Source organism: Cyprinodon tularosa, unplaced genomic scaffold (assembly GCF_016077235.1).
Source record: "Cyprinodon tularosa strain WSP-4 unplaced genomic scaffold, ASM1607723v1 ctg505, whole genome shotgun sequence".
NCBI classification, from domain to species: Eukaryota; Metazoa; Chordata; class Actinopteri; order Cyprinodontiformes; family Cyprinodontidae; genus Cyprinodon; species Cyprinodon tularosa.
This window is the reverse complement of record NW_024039236.1, coordinates 948,872-969,760: the sequence shown is the minus strand read 5'-3', so window position 1 is coordinate 969,760 and position 20,889 is coordinate 948,872. Positions and strand designations below refer to the sequence as shown.

At 39.1% G+C, this 20,889-nt stretch overlaps 1 protein-coding gene across 2 annotated transcripts in view; it reads left to right on the top strand.

Moving 5' to 3' along the window:
- gfra1a (gdnf family receptor alpha 1a) overlaps positions 1 to 20,889 on the top strand; it is a 176,613-nt gene that overhangs the window by 111,111 nt on the left and 44,613 nt on the right. For both annotated transcript variants that reach the window (XM_038303133.1, XM_038303134.1), the window contains 2 exons: positions 9,595 to 9,773; positions 13,570 to 13,742. In XM_038303133.1, the coding sequence (XP_038159061.1) occupies positions 9,595 to 9,773; positions 13,570 to 13,742 (352 nt within the window). The remainder of the gene's footprint in view (positions 1 to 9,594; positions 9,774 to 13,569; positions 13,743 to 20,889) is intronic.

Sequence of the window (20,889 nt, the reverse complement as noted above, 5' to 3'; positions counted from 1 at the left end):
ACAGCGCAGGCCTTGATTCTCAATTACGAGTTTATTTTTTAATCCAATTTTTTATTTTTGCGTTGCTGTTCACATTTCCAAATATATGCAACATGTATGTGATCTCCTGTGTGAACTGCAGTCATACAACGCAAGTGTTCCGCATGCGCAGTGGAGGACGCAATGACATCACAGGCCAGCATGCTCTGTGTTTACGGAAGGAAACATGGATGGTAGTGCCGCCGAGCATCTAGCGATCTTTTCCAACCATACAAACTCAATCTTTTCACATGGTTAAACATAAATACTGCTCTCCGCATCATCGTCCGCCATGGTTGTTGTTTTACTTGCCGCTTTTGCATAGCAAGACGCACAATAGTGACCTATGTCGGGTATTGATGGCGTTCGTATTCATCCGACCTGGCTGTTCGTATCGGATTCAGGGCCACATGGCCAAGTGGCCTTGGTTGGATTGGAAAAAATCGGATCTGTGTTGTTCAGACTGTCATGAAAAGATCAGATCCAGGTTGCATATGGGCCAAGAAATCGGATTTGGGTCACTTCAGGCTGCAGTGTGAACGTAGCTTTAGAGGTATCCTTAACCAGGCATACACTATATGATTTTTTTCCCCTTTTCAGCCTGACTTTCAGCCTGATGGTGCATGATGTAGTATACAGGGGGTAACGAGGGGCGATCAGCCGCTAACGACCACCTCCCCATCAGGAATCGTGCAGTCGGGAGAAAATCAAACATGTCTGAAATTCAGTCGGCCGTGGAAAGGTAGTCGTGGGCAAATCACTCAGTGCGCAAACAACAATTCTTCTTATTCCTTTCAGAGGAAAGCCCAGAAGCATTGTGGGACTATTCAGACGAGTCAGAGTAGCTCGTTCTCACTGCGGAGCTGAGTCCCACTGGTTTTGTAGACGTACAGTAGCAGGTAGATCGCATCAGAGTGTCGGGTGTCGGATGTGAGAACAAACATCGTGAGCTGTGAACTTTTAAACCCTGCGGTTTCATCGTACAGTGTGAGCCATGGCTGCACGTTATGATTGAACAAATTGCCCAGTGTATGCCCGGCTTTAGGTAGTTTTGATATTGAAAAAAAACCCCCAAAAAACTGAGGGTTTAAAAAGGAATTAGTTAGGATTGGCCATCATAAAGTTCAGAGTAAGAAAACTTCATATGGCAGCATGCAGCCTTTCCCCACAGGATGTATTTCTACCCCATCATCAGTTCCAGAACCTATAATCCCATGTTTGAAGATGAGCAATTTGTAGAAAAAGTTACATTTCAGGCAAGTTTGAAGTATGAAATTGAAGAAGCTCATGAGGTGCCTGGAACATGTTATATATTCAGGAAAGGGCCTCTGTTCAGACCTGATTTGTAACGTTAGTGAAGCAAGATGAATGAAATTAGGTGCAGAGTTCGAGTTTTTTATTTATTTTATTTTTTGGCAGCTGATGTGCTAGGGTGCAGTGTCAGGAAAATGAAAACAGCAATGGGAGACACAGAAATAATTGTCTTTGGCAGATTTCACTGGAATCGGAGCCAATAAGGTCCAATAAATTTAAGGAAGCTGAAAAGAAAATGTGTTGGAGTGGAGGAGCAGTAACACAGAAGGCTAAGATGGCGACCGATGAGTTGGAAAGAAGGAGGAAGAAAGACTTTGTACTACAGGGATCAATTACTAGCAGCTAGGAGTTATGTCATTTGCTGAAGCAAGTGCCATGTGGCTTTATTGCACTGGGACAGTTGGAGAAAGAGCCAGATTATTAACTACAGAGAAAGTGGCAGGAAGTGAGGTGCAGAGGGCCAAGAGAGATTCAGAAAAGCATTGAAAAGAAGGAAAAAGGGGAATAGTTCAGAAGGAAAAGAAAAAGTAAATGTAAAGAAGGATGAGTAAACCTCGAGGCTCTTTTCGGCCTCTACACTCCCTGGATTTTGCTTGTCTTGCACTTTCAGGTGTAGAGCCTATTAAACCAGAGGGTGGTGTAACTCACCACAGATGATCAACGAAGGGAGGCAGTTTGGCAGAGAACGGATCTTAGGCCAACTTCATGATGTCTGGTTTTCCTTTTAGTCTGACGGAGCAGAGTGAGGTGCAGAGAAGTTCATTCAGGGGTGGGTTGTTCAAGTTATGCGTCCCTCAGCCCCCAACGGCCTGATCATTTTTTGATCAGTACCAGCATTGTAGCTAAGCGCTAGCAGGTTGGGCCAAACACTCTTTAGTGAGGAAGATTACAGGGGTGGGAAAGATGTTTTCGGTTTAATTGGGATGTTTAAATTTAGCATTGGAGAAGGCGAGGAATAATAAAGATACATAACCCATAGTTTTTGAGGAAGACATGTTTACTTTGCTTTCCATGTTGCTAAAACAGAAGGCTAGAATACATCACCTTTCATCCCTTTGTCATTTTAGACTTTTGCAATTTTGAACAATTGTGTTATCAAAAGGAATCATTCAGGTTCTGGCATACCCTACAACTGACTAGTGTTGTCACGATACTAAACTTTTCAACTCGATACCGATACTAAGTAAAATATTCGATACTCGATACCCTTTTCGATACCACAAGAATAAAAACAAAGACTCTAAAATTCAACAGAAATATTTTCATTACTAAAAAAAATACAATAAATAAATAAAAAAAACAATAAGAATAATATTTTGAGGTTGTATGCTGTGCACAGTATTAAGCAAGCTTGATAAAAAAAAACTTACAAAATTAAAATTAAGTGTTCCTTCCTTGGCTATGTTTTGCAGACATAACAATGACACTAGGCAAACAAGTTAAACAAAAATAATTCTCAGCAGCTGCACCTGTTACAAAAAAAAGTCTGAAACTGAAAAATGCACAGAACTATTCAATCACACAGTGTTCAGAAAGTGCATTTTCCACTTTTCTGCAGTTTAGATGGCTGTATCGATACTTTTGAAAATGAGTATTGTATCCGGATACAACGTTTCAGTATCGATACTTTTTTAAGTATCTATACTTTTGACAACCCTACAACTGACTAAGTAGGTCTTTATTTCTTAATGACTGAAACGGTTCTATTGTCTGTTTCTCCAAATCATATGCAAATTATATCCATCTATGCCAAAAGTTGCTCATTGCAAATAACTTTGGCTTTGAGGAACAGTGTGATTTTCTTGGCCATGAAACAGTGGAGCAGCTCCACATCCTCAGCAGGGTGCTACAGGATTCATAATGTTCATTTGCTCTTTTTGGTAGTGAAGAAACGCATTCAACTGTTTGACTTGATTCCTTGGGGAATGAGGGGATCCAGAAGTATAAGATCTTGGCTGTATGTTGTTTGGACCTTATGAAAGGAGGAGACTTGTTAAAAGCTCTTCTAAGTTGGTCAGAGTTCCTAACAACCTTTAATTAGTAATCCATAAGATTAATGCTCTGGGACATAAATAGACCAAATTGTTTAGATGCTCGATAATCTGAATCTGCCACCAGGCAAGGTGAAGAGGATGTTAAGGAATGTACAGGATTTAAAATGGTTAATTTTAGGAACATACTGCAAATAGGGGCTTTTGGGTGTTAATTGAGTCTTCGTATCAAACATTAGATGCTGTCTTTGTAACGACTTTTTTGTCCAAACAAGAAAAGCAGCCTTATCTGTTTTACATCACGTACGTATTCCTGGAGTTTTCTAAACTTTCTTCAGACTTCAAAGGTAACATTTTGTTCTCGAGCAACTGAGCTAAAATGTCAACAAGTAGGCCTGTCACGATAACAAATTTAACTAAAAGATTAATTGTCTCAAAAATTATTGCGATAAACAATAATATTGTTTTAAGACCTTTTTACACTGATTTAATAGAAATGACATAATAATGCATGCATTTTCCTGCCAAGGATAAACACTTTATTTTCAACAGAACACTTAACACTGCAACTGGTTAACAAAATAAAACGAGTAATAAAAATTAAATGGACTCTCAGTCTCTGTTAACTAAAAATACACTTGAATAAAAGCTAAACACAAGATAGAACAACAGTGGAAATAAAAACGTTGTATGTAGACGTATCACGTTTGTAATATGTATGTTTTCCCCAGGAGTTCATACTGTCTATCGAATGTCTGCAACATTTTTCGAAATGCCGGCTTTTCAACAATATTAAATGGAAGCATCTCTTTAGCAATTAAATTAACCAAGCTGTCTGTGAGCGTTCGCCACTTTGCGCCGTCGTTTTTATATGCTGCCTGTAGATTAATTCCTTCAGTGATGGTGGACTGTCGCAAACTGGAAGACGCAGGCGGGCCACCGCTTGTACTTTTTGTCCCCAGCTGGAGAAACTTTGCTGAGTGTTTGTATTGCTGCTCTCAGTTGCTGCTGTTTTATGACAAACGCGACATACTGGCTCGCATAGGTTCAACGGTTCGCCTCTGTCATTTGGTTTGAATCTGAAATACTCCTACACTGCGGCTGTTGCGCTCCACTTCGAAACCAGTTTCATTTTGAGCTTTCCACCCCAACATAAGATGTTTTTTTTTTTACCTCGCTAACTCCTCTAACTCCTCACAGGGTTCTAAAGCTGCATAAGTACAAAATGCGCTCTAACTACCTGATGCGATAGTCCACTCTTACTCCCTTCTCAAACATGAGGAAGGTGAGGGGTCAGTGGATAGCACTGGGGTTAAGCCTTTTCAACCAGAGTCAGCAATAGAAAGAGAAAAACACAGGCAGAGATGATATAGCCAATAAATTAAATAACGTGGATAGTTTTTATTTATCGTGCGATTAATTGATTTATTGATTATCGCGACAGGCCTATCAACAAGCATTCCAATAAACACATCAAATGCAATCTGAGCGTCAAATATGCGTCCAATGCCTCAATTTAGACGTTGGTGTATTTTGAAATGAGACGCTCTGGATGTTTTGGGCACGAAGCTGCTCTGTTCCTTTGCTTGCGATTTGAAAGAGTCTGCTGGCGTTATTCACTTTGATGAGTTGGAAACAAGTAGTTTTAAGAGGTTTTTGCATGAGAACATTCAAGCCTGTGAAAATTCTACATCATCAGTTTGGATATCGCTGGAAAAAGTACCAAAAATTGTTCCAGCAGTGATTTTAACTTGGACAACATTTGCCTCAGGTTTAGAGAATGCCACAGCAACAGGTGATGAATCCATCTTCAGGCTTTATATAGATCTTTACCAGCAGTGCAAACCGATGTAAGAGGCCCTGCATTTCATTTGTATGAAACTGCTGCCTCACATTGTGCTGTTTAGAGCCTGCTCTTGGGTGGCCGAGGGTTTGCTTGTAATCCCTGGCTGCCGTGCCTCTAGGACAAATAGCTGTATTTATTGCATTTAGCAAACAGAGAGCTTGAGAATTATAGGCAGTGGCCCAATGGCGCAGTATGCATCCAGTGACTGTCTCCAATGCTGGAAAGCCCCCAGCAGGAAAAGTGTAAACAAACACCAGTCAAGTGCTCCCAGCTTCTAACTGACCCCTAAACGGTTGGATGAGGACAGGTTCTGCCAGACGCTAAGACAAACACTGCTAAGAAAACAGTGGGAGATTACAGTGAAAGTAACTGGGACGCCAAATTTTATCAAAAGAGAAGCAGAATTTTTACTTTAAATTCCCATTCATCATAGCCATAATGCTTTTTTGTATATTTTTAACTGATGTTAGAAAAACCCTGAAGACCATAAAAGAGCCGCACTTTACTCTAAAGGGGAAATAAAGGACAGATGGCAAAGAGATCCTGCAGACAAACAAAAGCTTGATAGGAGCAAAGTTAAGAGATGGATGATGATGGGAAGAGAGGAAAGGAGTTAATGATTGGTTTACATCCAGAGCTTCAAGCACGGGTACCAGAAATCAAAGTAAGGCGCAATGAAAAGGAGGAAGGGAATGGAAGAGAAACATGAGAGAGGATGATTGTAAGAGTAGTGAAGGGGCGTATGAAGAGGGGGAAGGTCAGGTTGTGACCCTCTGTCTCCCATGGCATCTGTAATTAAGGAGAGTAAGGGGGGGTTAGCAGCGACACTGGAAGGAAACAGGCGACATGATAATCAATTTGAGACTGAATCGGAAACATGAGCTCTCTGGTGTGGTGGGGGGCAGGTCCCCCCCCCCGCCAGGCCTCCAGATGGCCCAGGCCCCAACCGGGTGCGAGCCCTGTCGGAGCACGCTGAGTCTATGTTAATGTTTGAGTGTGTCTGTGTTTCTGAGAGACAATGCCATCTGCCAGGAGTGCAACAGGAGTTCAGCAGATCTTCTGCCAACACTAGTGGGCGCTGTGGAGCACAGCGGCGCACTGAATGGACCTCCACCTTCATGGCCATGGGGTTGGTTTAGTTTGACATCAGCTGCTGAAGGATTTGAATGTTTAATATCTAAAAAGACTTCTTTGAAAAGGCTAGTTTGTAGCAAAATATAGGTGCAGCTTTGAATTATATGCTTTTATAAATATGGAGAGAAATTTGTTCTATTATTGTTGTGAGCAAAGAACATGTTTTTTAAATAGAACTAAATAAAAAATGCAATCTAGAAATTCAATTTGAAACACTTCCTAATATAAAAAAGGTTTTAAAAGTAACGTTGCTTTTTTTCTTTTCTTTTGATATCTTAGATTTTTTCATATTCTTTTATTTTAAAATTCAGTTTTACATATTGCAATCTTTTCCAATTTGATTTTACAGACCATATTCTCTTCACTTTTTGGGGTGTTTTTTTTTTCCTGGAGTGAAGAGCGAAGACGCCTTTTCATTGGTCTGCATGATGACAGCGAGGGCCAGCTTTAGTATTGGGCTTAAAGTGAAGAGAATGCATCTAAAAAATCAGTTTAGATATGTTAGACTACCCAGAATCACTTCTTTCTAAAAAGAAATTATTTCTAACATCAGTGTAAATTTAGAAATGAAAACTGAATTAAAGTTTTAGGAGAACAGGATCAAAATAGTCAGAGTTTGTGTTTTCTGAAATAACCACAAAGGAAAGTGTAGTTTTCCAGAAATAGTGAATAATCAAATTCTACAGCTCTTAAATATAAGAGTGTTTTGCACTCATATTTATAAGCTAAGCCAACAGTAGTTAAACCTATTCCAAAAAAGTTCAAAAACAATCCACTCACTGCAAAAACGCTCTGAAAATTAGTAAAAATGTCTTTAAACAAGTGTATTTACCTTAAATTTGAGCAGGAAAATAAGATGATCTGCCAATGGAATGAGCATTTTTACCCTTAAAATAAGATAAATTAGATATTATGCACTTGAAGTAAGAGAATATAGTTGTTTTTTCTTATTTTAAATGGAAACTGTCTTATTCCATTGGCAAAAAGTCTTAATTACCTGCTCAATTCAAGAAGAAATGCACTTGTTTTAGGAAAAATTTACTTACTTAGATTTACATTGACATTTCTCTTCCATCCAGGAAGCTTTTTAAATTCAAAATGTCAGAAATAGCGTTTAGTTCCAGGTTTCATCCAGCAGCCCAACAAAGCCTTGTTTTAGTTTAGAAAACATGCAAATAGAAACGGATGAACAGGTCCAACCTTTTGGAATGGGGGTCGTTTGGCTTCTTTGTTAGCCTGCAATGCCCCATACCTGTCTATGTCTATGTAGTTGTACCTATGTTCCACTATTGTGACTGTCTAGTGAAGAGCTATTATTCAGGGTTCTCTTAATGATGTTGTTATCTTTAAATAGACTGTTCTCTCTTTGGGAGTCAAAAGTTGTGCGAAAGCTGCCCATAGTTCAAGCTTAATTAGACTCTTTCCATAAACCTTTAAACTTTCTTTTTAAATACAGGCCGTCAACTCTTTAAAGACATGATTCCTGAATCATTTTATGTTTCAAAACTTAACAGAGAAGGAGAACAGATACTTTTGGGTTTAATTATTAAACAAAACCATAGTAGAAATAGTAAAATAAACACAAAAAAGGTGAAATAATTGTTGTCTTTTTTTAGAGAGAACTCTTTAGATGTATTCAGTGCTAGTTTTATTCCATACGGTGAGCAGTAATGGGAGTTTCTCTGTGTTTGTTGGAGGTTTAAAGTGTGGTGTAAAAAAAACTCAGATGGTCCAGGGCAATAAGATCAGCAAATATGGCATTTAAGATGAGTGTGAGAATAAACTCAGGTCTCGTTAAGGACAGCTCATGGATTTTGCCTCTATGGTAGCCTTTCCCCCTTTTGTGAATAGTGTTGTTTATCTTCTGAATTTGAAAGATTCTGGTTCAATTTCCAATTCCTGGTTTTGATTCAAGGAATCGGAATTTGAACCAAATATTGATTCCATGTTTTTCGGATGTGGGGTCGAAATAGTTAACATTTTTAAAGGAGCTGGCTAACCAGAGTTGTTTCTGAGGGAAATATTTTAAACCTTTTCATGAATTTGAACTGTTAACTTTGAATAAATATTACACAAAATTAACACACCTAATTTCAAGGTACATATTGATATCAAACATATAAACTTCAATTTAAATCTTTTGAAATTTGTGTCAGGCTAAAGAGCTTTCTACATATAAAACAATTAAACAACAAAAACCTATAAACAACATTTACTCGTGCCATACAGTATAAGACAATTTTATTATTTCATTTACGGTATTCTGACTCTGTCATAGTTGTGGGCTGAGTTTTAGAGATCGAGGATAAAGCATCATGCTGTGCTAAAGAAGGCATCCATGCAGAGTTTTTACCTTCAGCCTTCTGACTCTAACGCTAAACAACGAATGACAAACAGTCCTTGAGTGATTCTGGGAGAAATTAAAAGGTAGAACCAGTTCCAGTCAATTCTTGGTGCCCAACCTAATTCACAATAGACATAATGTTTAAGTTGAGCACATGGCTGGTCAGTAGCGGAGAGGATCTATACAAGATATGACCAAATTATTGTTTGTTTAAAGGCAAAAAACAAAGCACTAAAATACTATGAAGGCCTTAGAGCCATAAAACCATCCGAATGCTTAGAGGAAGAAGTTGTTTTTAATGTTGAAGTGAAATGCATCCACTCTGTCATCAGCCCTCTTTGCTTCTCCTTCCTTTCCTTAACACATAGTTTCTGATTAACCGCCTGCTTAATCTAACACACAGCTCCCATTAGGTAGCTCAACATAAAGAACTTGCGGTTTGCACCTTGGCCTTCCGCCGCCCTCCTTCTTGCATCTTTGTCACGCCAAGCTTCGCTCTTTTTAATTGATGCTCATTTTGCCACACTTACTTCAGGAGGGAGAAAAGTCTATGGAAACGTTAATTAATGGTGGATCGGGGAGAACAGAGGCAATTAGTGTGAGCTGACAGATAAGTAGTATGCTGATGAATATAGGAGCTCTACATTGACACACGCCGTACAAACACAAATGTTTTCAAAATATAACTATTCAGAGTTTCAGTGATTTTGAGTTGTTTTTTTCTTTGACATGGATGAGAGTAAACATTCATTATGCAGCTGTTTTTATCTCTTTAAATCTCTGCTCTGTCGCTTTGGGAGTTGCGCAGATTTTGTTGCATAAAGATAGGATCAGTTGTTGTCTAACTCATTCAGATCATTTTGTTTCTGTTTGTTTTTTCTGTAAATATTTAAATATCTTTAACAGTTCCTGCACAATAGTTTCAGTACATTCGTCTTTTCTTACAGGTGAGCCGGCGGTGGCCCGAGAGAACAACTGCCTGACCGCCGCCAAAGCCTGCAACCTGAATGACACATGCAAGAAGTACCGATCGGCGTACATCAGCCCGTGCACCAGCCGCGTCTCCACCGCCGAAATCTGCAACAAAAGGAAGTGCCACAAGGCCCTGCGGCAGTTCTTTGACAAGGCAAGGCACCTCTGACACTGAATGCAAAACAGCTGTTATCAAGCAAGACTTTTATGTCCTCCACCAAGAAATTGTTTTCCAAAAGAGGAATTTTTTGTCGAGTAGATAAATTAGAGGAACTGTCAAAACTTAAATTGAACCGTCGGCCTTTTTTTGTTTGGTAAGGCTGTGATTTTCGAGCACAAAGTAAGTTTTTGTTGTCTTTTTCATTTTCTAAAGTGACGAGCATCATTGTTTTGGCGGCCCATCCCCTATGATGTTCAGCACTATAATCTTGCTGTTTCAACCTGAAAGGAATGAAAATAACTACAAAGAATGCACAAGGTTTTTAATGTTAGACTGGTGTATTTTGTTGACTTCTCTGCTTTACCCGACATAAGCAGGCATTGTTTGAATTTTTTATGGCGCTGATTTAAACGGATTGTGTTCTTTTGTGTTATTTGATGCAGACTATGCATAATAAGCAAGCCGAGAGCGCAGAGAAGTAGCATGCACTCATGCTTGTGACATCAGTATTTATTATCCATGTGCACTTTTGATAGAATTCTGACCTCACAGAAAATATTATCAAAATTATTGTATTCCTGTCTTACAAGATGTTACAGTATATAACGCTGAATACATTTCTGGGGGTTTACTGATTTTACATAATAATCCAGCTAAACTTTCTAGAGACAAGAACTATGTGCACACGTTTAAATTTCCCGGTGAACTAGAAAGGAATTACAAGCCGTCCATTGTCTATAAGCGCTAATTTTAGAAAGGTCGTTTCCTGCCTATTTTTCCCCTGAGTGAGTAGCTGAACTCCCTGGGAAGGTTGTCATTCCATCAATTGGGAACACAGCCAGATTGATACTGTGTAGAATTCAAGTTGAACTACTCCAAAGCCTCATGTAGAAAGTGTTTGCAAAAGGGACGGACATTCAGTCCAGTTCTTCAAGCTGATTGGGTAACTGTCTCCCATCTCAAGTGTTGAGCCAACTGCAGGAGGAGCTTCACTTGTTTCACTACTAGTGGAGTTAACTGATAAATCAAACTCTTACCAAATCCGGTCGGGGGAACGAACAAACATCTTCCAATCCACAAAGGTAAAAAATTGCGTCCATTTGCTCGTTTTTTATAAAAGTAGTACCCGATATTCCATCCATTAACCGGCACAGCCATGTTTGTTTTGCTTCAGCCACATGGATGCCATATTCCTGTGCAACCCAAGTAAGAGTTACATCCACCTTTGCTGCACTAAGTCACACATGTTTCCAATGTGGGTTGAACTCTGTCATCCACCCTGTTAAAAGACAAACGAAATGTGTAATTATGGATAGGAGAGTTTATGGTTTATAAACTGCTGAATATTTCTCTTTGCTTTTGTAGATGATATAGATCATTGAAGCCATGTCTTTCAGCAGGCACTGGACCCATTTTCTCTTAAATAGAATTTAAAAAATGGAATAAAAAAAAAAGACAGACATCCCACCATGTTTTCCAGCCATTTTCCAAGTAGACTTTAGGGAGAACATAGAATTGTATTTCCTGTATGACATGGGAGGCTCTTGCTTCCTGCAAACAAGCAAAACTAGCACTGACCCATCCCTTGCTCTGCCCCGAAATCCAAAATCTAGACAAACACATATATATATCCTACACTCCCAGAGCTAACAATAATAACTTTCTAGGCTAAAATGTTCATCACAGATCACTTCTGTGTCACAGCATACAGTGTCTTTGACCTGCCAGGCAACCTGTGCAATAATATATGACATTAGGGGTACCTCCATCACATCAGTTCCTGATGTGCAGGGGGCTTTGACCAGGCATCAATATCTGATGGGTTGGGAGTGAAACATTGTTGTCAAAGTTCTAAAGCTTCACCTTAGATTAATATTCTTTGACAATTGTACATAGGTTCCTGTTTCACCAGGACAATGGCCTCAAACACTCATCAAAACAGGTTTTGGTAGAAATGAAGAAGTATAAACTCAAGCTCCAAACTGTAGTAACAGTTTATGAATTGAATTTGAACTGAAAAAGCTTCCTGGATGGGAAGAGAAACGTCTTCATACTTGTAAACAAAGTCCAGTGGATTGTTTTTTGACCTTTTGGAATAAACTATGACCTGTATGACTAAGAATCTTTACCAACAGTTTAAGGAATTACTCCTGAAAGTAATCTGTGGCAGTAAAAAGACCAGTTATAGGGAATTTTTTTCGCACCATGAGTACCCTTCTCAGTCAAAAGTACTGATGGTTGTCCAAAAGTGTCAACAAGGGGGGTGTGGTTGCTTGACGACCCAAAAGCAGAGATGAGTTAGGCAGAGATGAGTTAGGCAGAGATGAGTTCTTGAGGGTTAAGGAAAAACTGAACAAACATCCAAAAACACAAAAATACTGAGAACACAAAAAAAACAGCAAACATCAGGGAAAACCAGAGATGAGGAAGCAACTAAAAACAACAAGGAACCAGCACTGAAGAACTGCACAAGCAGAGTATATATGGGAGACAGAGACTAATCAGCTGATATGGAGCAGGTGTGGATGGGAGAGACTAGAAGGGAGCTATAGGGGAAAGGAGACAACAGAGAGCAATTAAAGACGGGCTTAAATCTAACACAAAATGGAAAATAAACCAAAGATCAACAAAAAAGAATTACTCAGATAGTGAAAACTGAAAACTAGAAACTCAATTCCCAGAAAGCGAGAGCCATATCAAAAAGTGGAATGAACAATAACTGAAATGAAGACTATTTTACTTAATCTTTGGACTTGAGCATTTAATTCTTATCATTTTATCCTTTACATCTCACAATGAAACAAAAAAAAAAACATAATAAATATGTTACCTGAAAGTTTGTAAGAAATAGAAATAAATGTAAAATAAAATGATATTATAAACCTGTATTTACAAATCTGGAGCTCCTCTGAGTATCTCTCCCATCACATTTAAACTTGAGGAATTAAGAACAAAATGCTGAACAAAAATGATTGTCAGGCTGACCTAATTAGTTTTACTTTGTTTTCATCCAGACACCTGAGCTTCCTTTGATGAGCTCCGATAGCTCACTGTTAAAAAGAGGTGATAGCAGGCTGTTCTCTACATCCAGTCTGTTCCTCTGCTTAGTTTGATGAACTCAAACATATAAGAAAAACGTACTTGTTGATAAAAGCTTGTTTAATTTTTAAAATGGTTCCTCACAAAGCCAAACTGAGCCCAGCTCTATTTTATCTTACTACTTTATTTCTTTTACTAAGAAATAAAATATTTTTGATGTACTCCTTTCAATGCACTCAGGACCACTAGGGGTACGAGTACCCCAGGTTGGGAAACACTGCTCTATGAGAAACTACATTTCCCTTAATTAATAAATTAATAATTGAATAAAGTATAATGGGCTCTATGCACAGCTCCACTACTACCTGAATTGAATGCAGCTCCTTTGTTTCCTGTCTTTCATTACTGGACGAACTGATTAATCCAGGTGTGTCTGGCCAGTTACTTAGGTCATACACACCTGGATTAATCAGTGCATCCAATCATGAAAGACAGGAAACAAAGGAGCTGCATTAAATTCAGGAAGTAGTGGAGCTGTGCATAGAGCCTATTGAGTTGAATAGGGGTGAATGTGGCCTTGTATTAACAAGTAACACTATGAGACACATACTGTGCAGTGAGACAGAATATCATAGCAGTGTATTCCCTCCTGAAAGAGATGGATACTAAACATTAAACCACATGGAAAGTGAAAATAGCAATTAGACAAACTTAATTGAAAATTCAACTTCAATTGTTTTTTGCTCCACAGGTTCCTCCGAAGCACAGCTATGGCATGCTGTTCTGCTCATGCCCCGTCAGTGACCAGACGGCGTGCTCTGAACGCAGGCGTCAAACCATCGTTCCTGTCTGCTCTTATGAGGAAAAGCAGAAACCAAACTGTCTGGAACTCCAGGAGACCTGCAAGACCAACTACATCTGCAGGTAGGAAACAGCTTTGAGCTTTAAGTATTTAATTGGTTAGACAAAGACAATCAATGGAGAGAAAGCTGTTATAAGTTAATAAGGCTACGTTCACACTGCAGCCTGAAGTGACCCAATTCTGATTTTTTTGCCCATATGTGACCTGTATCTGATCTCTTTATGACAGTCTGAACGACACAGATCGGATTTTTTCAAATGCGACCCAGGCCACTTGGATATGTGGTCCTGAATCCGATACGTATCTGATCTTTTCAAATGCGACCTGTGTCTGTACGGCCAGGTCGCATTCATCCCACCTACACGTCATTGATACTTGACAAATGTTACTAAACGTTACTAATCTGCGTCTGGTATGCCCCGCCGAAGATGTGTGTCTTTGCGTGAGAGCGCTAAAGAGAGCCGTTCACAGACGCCTTTTTCATTTGAAAGTTATGAAGGAACTCCGTATCACTAAAGCCGCTCACATCGCTATCCCACCATTCCTGGCTTCGACTCCGCACCCACACACTTCTCTGTACGGACGTTGCTGTTACTGCCCCACAAAACGCCAATGCAAGAAATCTGGCTCTCTTTCTTTTTGATCTTCTTAAAAAGATTTCGTTCGTAATGTGCCTGCTCCTGTTGGAGAAGAACTTAAAGAACGCAATATACGCTGCGGTATTACGAGTCATGTTTACTTCCGCAAACACTGAGGACGCTTGCTACATGTGACGTCATCGCGTCCTCGAGTGCGCATGCGGGACACTTCGGTTGAACGCTTTCAGTTCACACAGTAGATCACATACAAGTCGCATATACTTGGAAGTGTGAACGGACACGCAAAAAAATCCGATTTCACAAAAAAATCGGAATTGAGCATTAAGGCCTGCAATGTGAACTTTGCCTTAGACTGTGTTTCTTTGGTCCAAACATTTGTATATATCCACATCTGTCATGTTTGGATGAGGTTTTTGAGGACCCAAAGGCAGAGATCAGGAGGCAGATCTCAAAAATACTGAGAACCAAAATACAGAGAACCAAAATGTCAGAGAAAACTCACGTGGGGAACCAGAGACCAGCAAGCAACAAACAACAAACCAGCACTGAGTGACTGCAGAGGTGAGCTATATATTGGGAGACTGAAACAAGACAAGCTAATCAGAAGATATTGAGCAGGTGTGGGCAGGACCAACTAGGGGGGAAGCCAGGGGAGAGGAAAACAAACACAAGGGGGCGACAGAGGATAAGAACTCAGCACTGGTGGAAATAAACTACAAAGTACATAAAACACAAATAAACTTAGAAAACAAACCCAAGCAGAGGGCAGAACCCTGACAACACCTTCTCTAGCCTTACGGGCGACCCTTTTTTAAAGCGTTTACAACTAATAACTCAGAACGCAGGAAAATTCCACCGGTAAAATGTTTACCAATGTACATGTTGGACATCGTTGGAAAGCTTAGATTCTCCACAACCAAGTTAATTATGGACACATCGAACACCAAAGCACATCAAACACATGTCAAAATGTAAACATGAAAAAGCAGCCACAACAAGCAAGCATGTCTTTATTACTACTGTTCAAATAACACCTATTGTTTGAACTGATGCAGCTTGGGCTGTGTTCTACTCACTCAATTTTAATGTATATATTCAGAAACCAGAAGGTGTTAGGTTTCAAATAATGTATCACACATGTAACTTGGGCTTACAGTTCCTAAGTTATTTGGTTGCAGAGGTCCTACAGCTGTTTATGAGGCAAAACTGCGACCTCTTCTCAGGTTTCCATGTTAAGAAGAAGCACAAACACTGGTCCCCAATGTCCAAAACCACGATAATGGGCAGTGTTGGGAAAGTTCTCTTTCTACGTGAACTAGTTCAAAGTTCAGTTCACACATTTTAAAATGAACTAGTTCAGTTCATAGTTCATAATTCAAAACCAAAAAATGAACTAGTTCATAGTTCTTTTTTTTTTTTTTTCATATATTGCTCAATTACACCATAGCCTACTGTAGAACCACAGGCAGCAATTATTTTATCAGTTGTAACACTGAAACTGTGCGTCAGATTTCATCTTCATATCCAGTTTTGAATCCTTATCCAACCAGGGTTTACATTAGCATTGAGGGGACAGCATTTCCCCATTGTTGCTTTAACGCTTTGTTGCTGTCCATTCACTTCACACTAGTAGCAGCTGCAGCTTTCACCCCTACAGTATATTCTCAAAAACATCAGGAAAAATGTGCTGCTTGAATGGTCTTTTTTATGAGTAATTATTAAAAGAAAAATAGGAAAGTAGTCTTTAAGGTGCAAATGTTTTTTTTTATTTTAATAATTTTTTTCCATTTGAAATTCCATTTCAATACATACTAAAAAGGAATACTGGAATCCTGGAAAATTATACCAGGCAGGTTTAACAAACAAGTTACATGGATACACTGAAAAAAAAATAGAGGTTGACAGAACTTACATTTTCTAGGCAACGTGATGCATTTGGTTTTTTGAGTTTTCCTTACTTAAATTCACTGTGGTTGAGTTTACAAAGATTTTTGAGTTCTGCCAACTTAGGTTTTTGGAGTGTTACATAGAAATTTTGAGTTCTACCAACTTAGGTTTTTGAGTTTCACCTTTAAGTTCTGAGTTCTATCAACTTTGTTTTATGAGTTTGACATATAGATTTTGAGTTCTACAAACTCAGATTTTGTAGTGTTATCTGCAAGTTGAGTTCTATCAACTCAGTTTTTTTAGTCCTACCAATCGTCTTCACTACCAATCATTCAACACACAAAAAATTATGTTAATACAACATTTTTATTGCTTCAAGCCAAACATTGCATCAATAGATACAGTATAAAACCATGTTCAACAACATAATCTTAACTGCACAGATCAAAGTAACCTGACACTGGACCAGAATGTTCTAGATTCGTAAGAGTGATGATGAGGGAAAAAACAGTAAGACACCATTTTAGTAAGAGGAAAACACACAGGTAATTTTTTGTGAAGTAAGTGTATTAACATATATGAAAAAATAACAGTTTTACAAATTTGGACGGCCTTCAGTTAGTTTTTTTCAATTGTAGTCTCTTAAAATTGGGTGCACCCTTTTAAAAAAAATAAAATGAAATAAAAATGTCTTGTTTCCCAACGGAAAAAGAAAAAGGTTTTCCCTTTTTATCTCTGAGTTTTTCTTTTTAGTCCTACCACTCCGACAGGACGATGAATGCAAAAAAAGAAAGTCCTCTTCAGTCCAAATCCTTCTCTTCAGTCCAAATCCAGATGTTCACACGGTTGGCTCGCCATCTCCATTTAAGGAGAAAATCCAGAATCCAGGGTATCCAAAAAACCCAGCCTGCATAGCACAACAGGGCTTAGTTAAATCCATTCACTTCTTGTTCTTAACTGTACAGTTTATATCTCTCCAAGTATGATAAATTTCAGTGTGTAATGTAACTTTTCTAACTCATTACGAATTAACTGCTGCATTACAGGGTTAACATATAAAATGTTAATGTCACTGTTTTTCTTGTAAAGCAAATAAAATCATGAAAGCAAAAAATCCACATGTAAATAATGTAAATAACAGTAAATACCCACATCGGATTAAGAAAGTAAAATAATGTAGTCTTGTAATATTCTGTGCCTGAGTGCAACAACACTGCACTACATGAAACAATTTAGAAATTTAATAAGTTATTACACTCAACTTAATGTCTCTTTTCATTTGTACAATGAAAATAACAGGCACACTCTTTTCTGTATGCATAAACACTCACCCGCACATGCGCGGCATAAACACGCACGCGCACACGCGCATTATAAACGCGCACGTGCGCTGCTTTTCCTTTCATCAGAACGTGAAAAACATGTGAACTCATGCTTCAACTCGGTGGCAATACACCACAAGGGAATGCTAACTCACGGAGCTAACCGCTAACTGTCTGTACTTTGCAGCACTCACCGGGAAAACTGGTAAGGTCCCAGGGTCGTTCCTCCGTGGTTCTCCAGATGCATAAATCACAATGTCCGCCAATCTTCTCAAACACGAGGGAAAAAGGCTGTGCCCTTGAAGAAAGGGATAGGAAACCCCGTACCGTAGTGGGCGTGTCCATGAACATAAGCAGTGCGCATGCCCATGAGTTTACAGTTGAGGGAACTCAAAAAATCTTGTATAGGCGATTTAAAACTCCTTGTTAAACCAACTTCTGAGAATTTGAGTTGGGCAAACGTGTATTTATTTGTTAGATGTCAAATTTATATTTCTGAGTCGGATTACAATACAATTGTGTGTTAGAACAACAATTGCCATTTACTTTTTTAACAGTGTAGTAAAACCCTCAAGAACAGGGGTCTTCTATGTTTTCCAGACCAAGGACCCCCAAACTGATGGCGAGATGGAGCGGGGACCCCCTAACTATATATATTGTATGAAATTGTGTCCTATAGTCACTCTATTACAGATGGAGTAATGTAAAGAAATTAATTTCTCCCTGGGATTATTAAAGTTTTTCTGATTCTGATTCCTGGTTGTTGTGAAGGAAACGGTGCCCAGCTTGAAAGAGCTCCTGTGTGTCGCTGAATGTGTGCATTGATAACTGAAAGACATCTTCTGCTTCCATTTATCTGTTTACTGCAGTGTGTTGATTTCATGTTAATGAGTATTTAAAGACATTTCAATTAGTGGGGGAAAAACTTGCAGGGGGGGAATATAAAAATATCAACTAACCATGCAGACCCTCATGCAGTACCTCCGAAGACCCCCTAGGGGTCGTGGATCCCCTGTTGAAGACCTCCGCTCAAGAAGATTTTACTAACACAAACTGAGGGACCAGGCTGAGGTAGGAATTTAAGGTTACTGAAGTGCGGTTTTTTTACTGAAAGCCGGCGAGCAAAGTTTGCAGAGAAATGTAAGATAGTTGCCATCATCCTCACCGACCACCTGGTCATAAAACTGTTTTAAGTGATCATACTGCTGCTTTGTCGCCTCCACGGTCGCCTCCATGCTGCTGTGGCTTCCACGCTGCATTTTGTTTTGATGACGCACGCGGCTGTAGGCTACGACGCTGGTAGCTGGTGTTGCCAGATTGGGTGTTTTTCCCGCTACATATTAAGGCTTGTTTACAGTGTGATTTAGCCGGGGTTTCGCCTGGAGGGCTCTATAGAAATCTGGCAACCTATTGAACGGAGTTGAACTGAGAGAGCGTGCCGTTCACAGACACCAGAATGAACGAGTTCACAATAACGTTCATCAGGCAGTAATACAGTACGTTCAGTTCACGTTCGCCCAAAATATGAACGTGTTCATGAACTTTCGTTCAATGAACGCGTTCAGGCACAACACTGATAATGGCACAACACTGTGTGTCCTTTTTATCCAAATGATTCTATTCAGAGGTATTTCCTTTTTACTTTGAATTAACTCAAAATGCTATGTTGTATTGGCATAAATTACAAGTTGTTGTAAATTATAGAAAAAAAGAACACTTTAGACAATTCCATGAAAAATGTTTTTAGTCAATTTCAAATAATTAAATTCGCAAGCTTCTTTAAAGCTTCCTCTATGAGTGAGTCCATTTGTTTGTCTGAATAAAGGAAACTGGATGTTTTTGGCCAAACTTATCATTATAATAATTTGAAAGCAACAAAAAGAGAAAAACACAAAATGTGGCTAATAGAAGAAACATTTTTTGTGCTGCACTTAAGTTTCTTAAAGAAATTATCCTTCAAAAAAGATGATAGAAAGGATTTATCAGCTGAATTTGCTGGAAGGACTCTCTATTGACAAAGGACGTGAAGTAATTGGCATCAGTAACCGAGTTAGGAACCCTTTTAAGGACTTTCTCATTACTAAACAAAAGCACTGTGACAGACAGAGACAGCTCTGGATAACCAAAGCCACAACAATAAACTTCATCTGAAGGGGAAGTTTTAGACCTACCTCTGAAACTAGAGACCCTCCTTACTGTACAAACAGCACTGTGACCCGAACAACTGAATCTAAATGTCTGCATACCTGGACCAGTTCCTAATTTAGACTATTTCACTTGTTGTGAATGTGCATTGAAGTTAAATCCATTTTAATAATTAAGTCTACCATCTTTTTTTCCCTCACGTTTGCTAATATATATATAAACATATTGCTAATTGCTTTTTTCATATTTTAAGAACTGTTCAAAAGGTGCTAACAACAGTAACTCCAATATGGTGCAGTAAAGCAATGTTGCCACTGAAGCTTTCTTTATGTCAAAGTAAATTAAGGGTCCACATTAGCAACTGGTGTTGAAAATTCTGGAGGATGTTTTTAATGAACGCTTGTTATTGTTCATGGCACAGCATTAAAAACCAAGCCCAGTTAGGATAAGTGTGTGCATGTTCTTCTGCTTCCCTGTACCATTATATTCAACAGCGTGCCCGTGTCAAGCCTTTTCACAATTACACCCCGTCTTTAGGCACAAGACATAACCTGTCAGCTTTACCTTCATTCCCAGAATGACGCATTTATTTGAGCGGTGCAGATTTCGTTCTCACTTTGTGAAGTGATTCAGATACAGGCATCTTGACATTACCTTTACTAGACTGTGTGCGTTTTGACCCATGCTCTGCAAGGCCCACATTCAGCCGAGTTTAAAGGGAAGCATTAGACATTATAAATGATCTCCGTTCAGATTTTTTTTCCCTCCCCTTCTTGCCTCTGTCTCTTCTTAACACCAGGCGGCATGACAGCAATAAATTCATACAACAGATTTTTCACTCTTCCCTCAATCTTTGGCTCTTTTTCTCCCTCCACGGTGCTTTTGATCTATCAGACATATGCTGAGGGCTGAACAACAGGTCTCACTGCAATGCAGCGTCCTCCCAGTCCATTTGTCAGTTAGCACAGATAGATTAAAGCCATGCATTTCCACAGGCTCCTGCAGCATATGTCAGGTCTGGTATACTGGCTGCTGTTCCGCTCACTAGGCACTACTCTGCTCCAGATTGCTGGGATTAGATAGATCATGCTGGGAGTGCATGCAGAGTAAGAAGGTGTTTATGGGGATGATCTATTGCATACTTACATTTGACAGCCCTCCAGGCTTAATAAAAGAAAAAAAAGAAAATGTTGATTTATGTGCAGTGTTGTGCAAAGTTTTGTACAATAATATTTTCTTTCTTAACGCATCTTTAC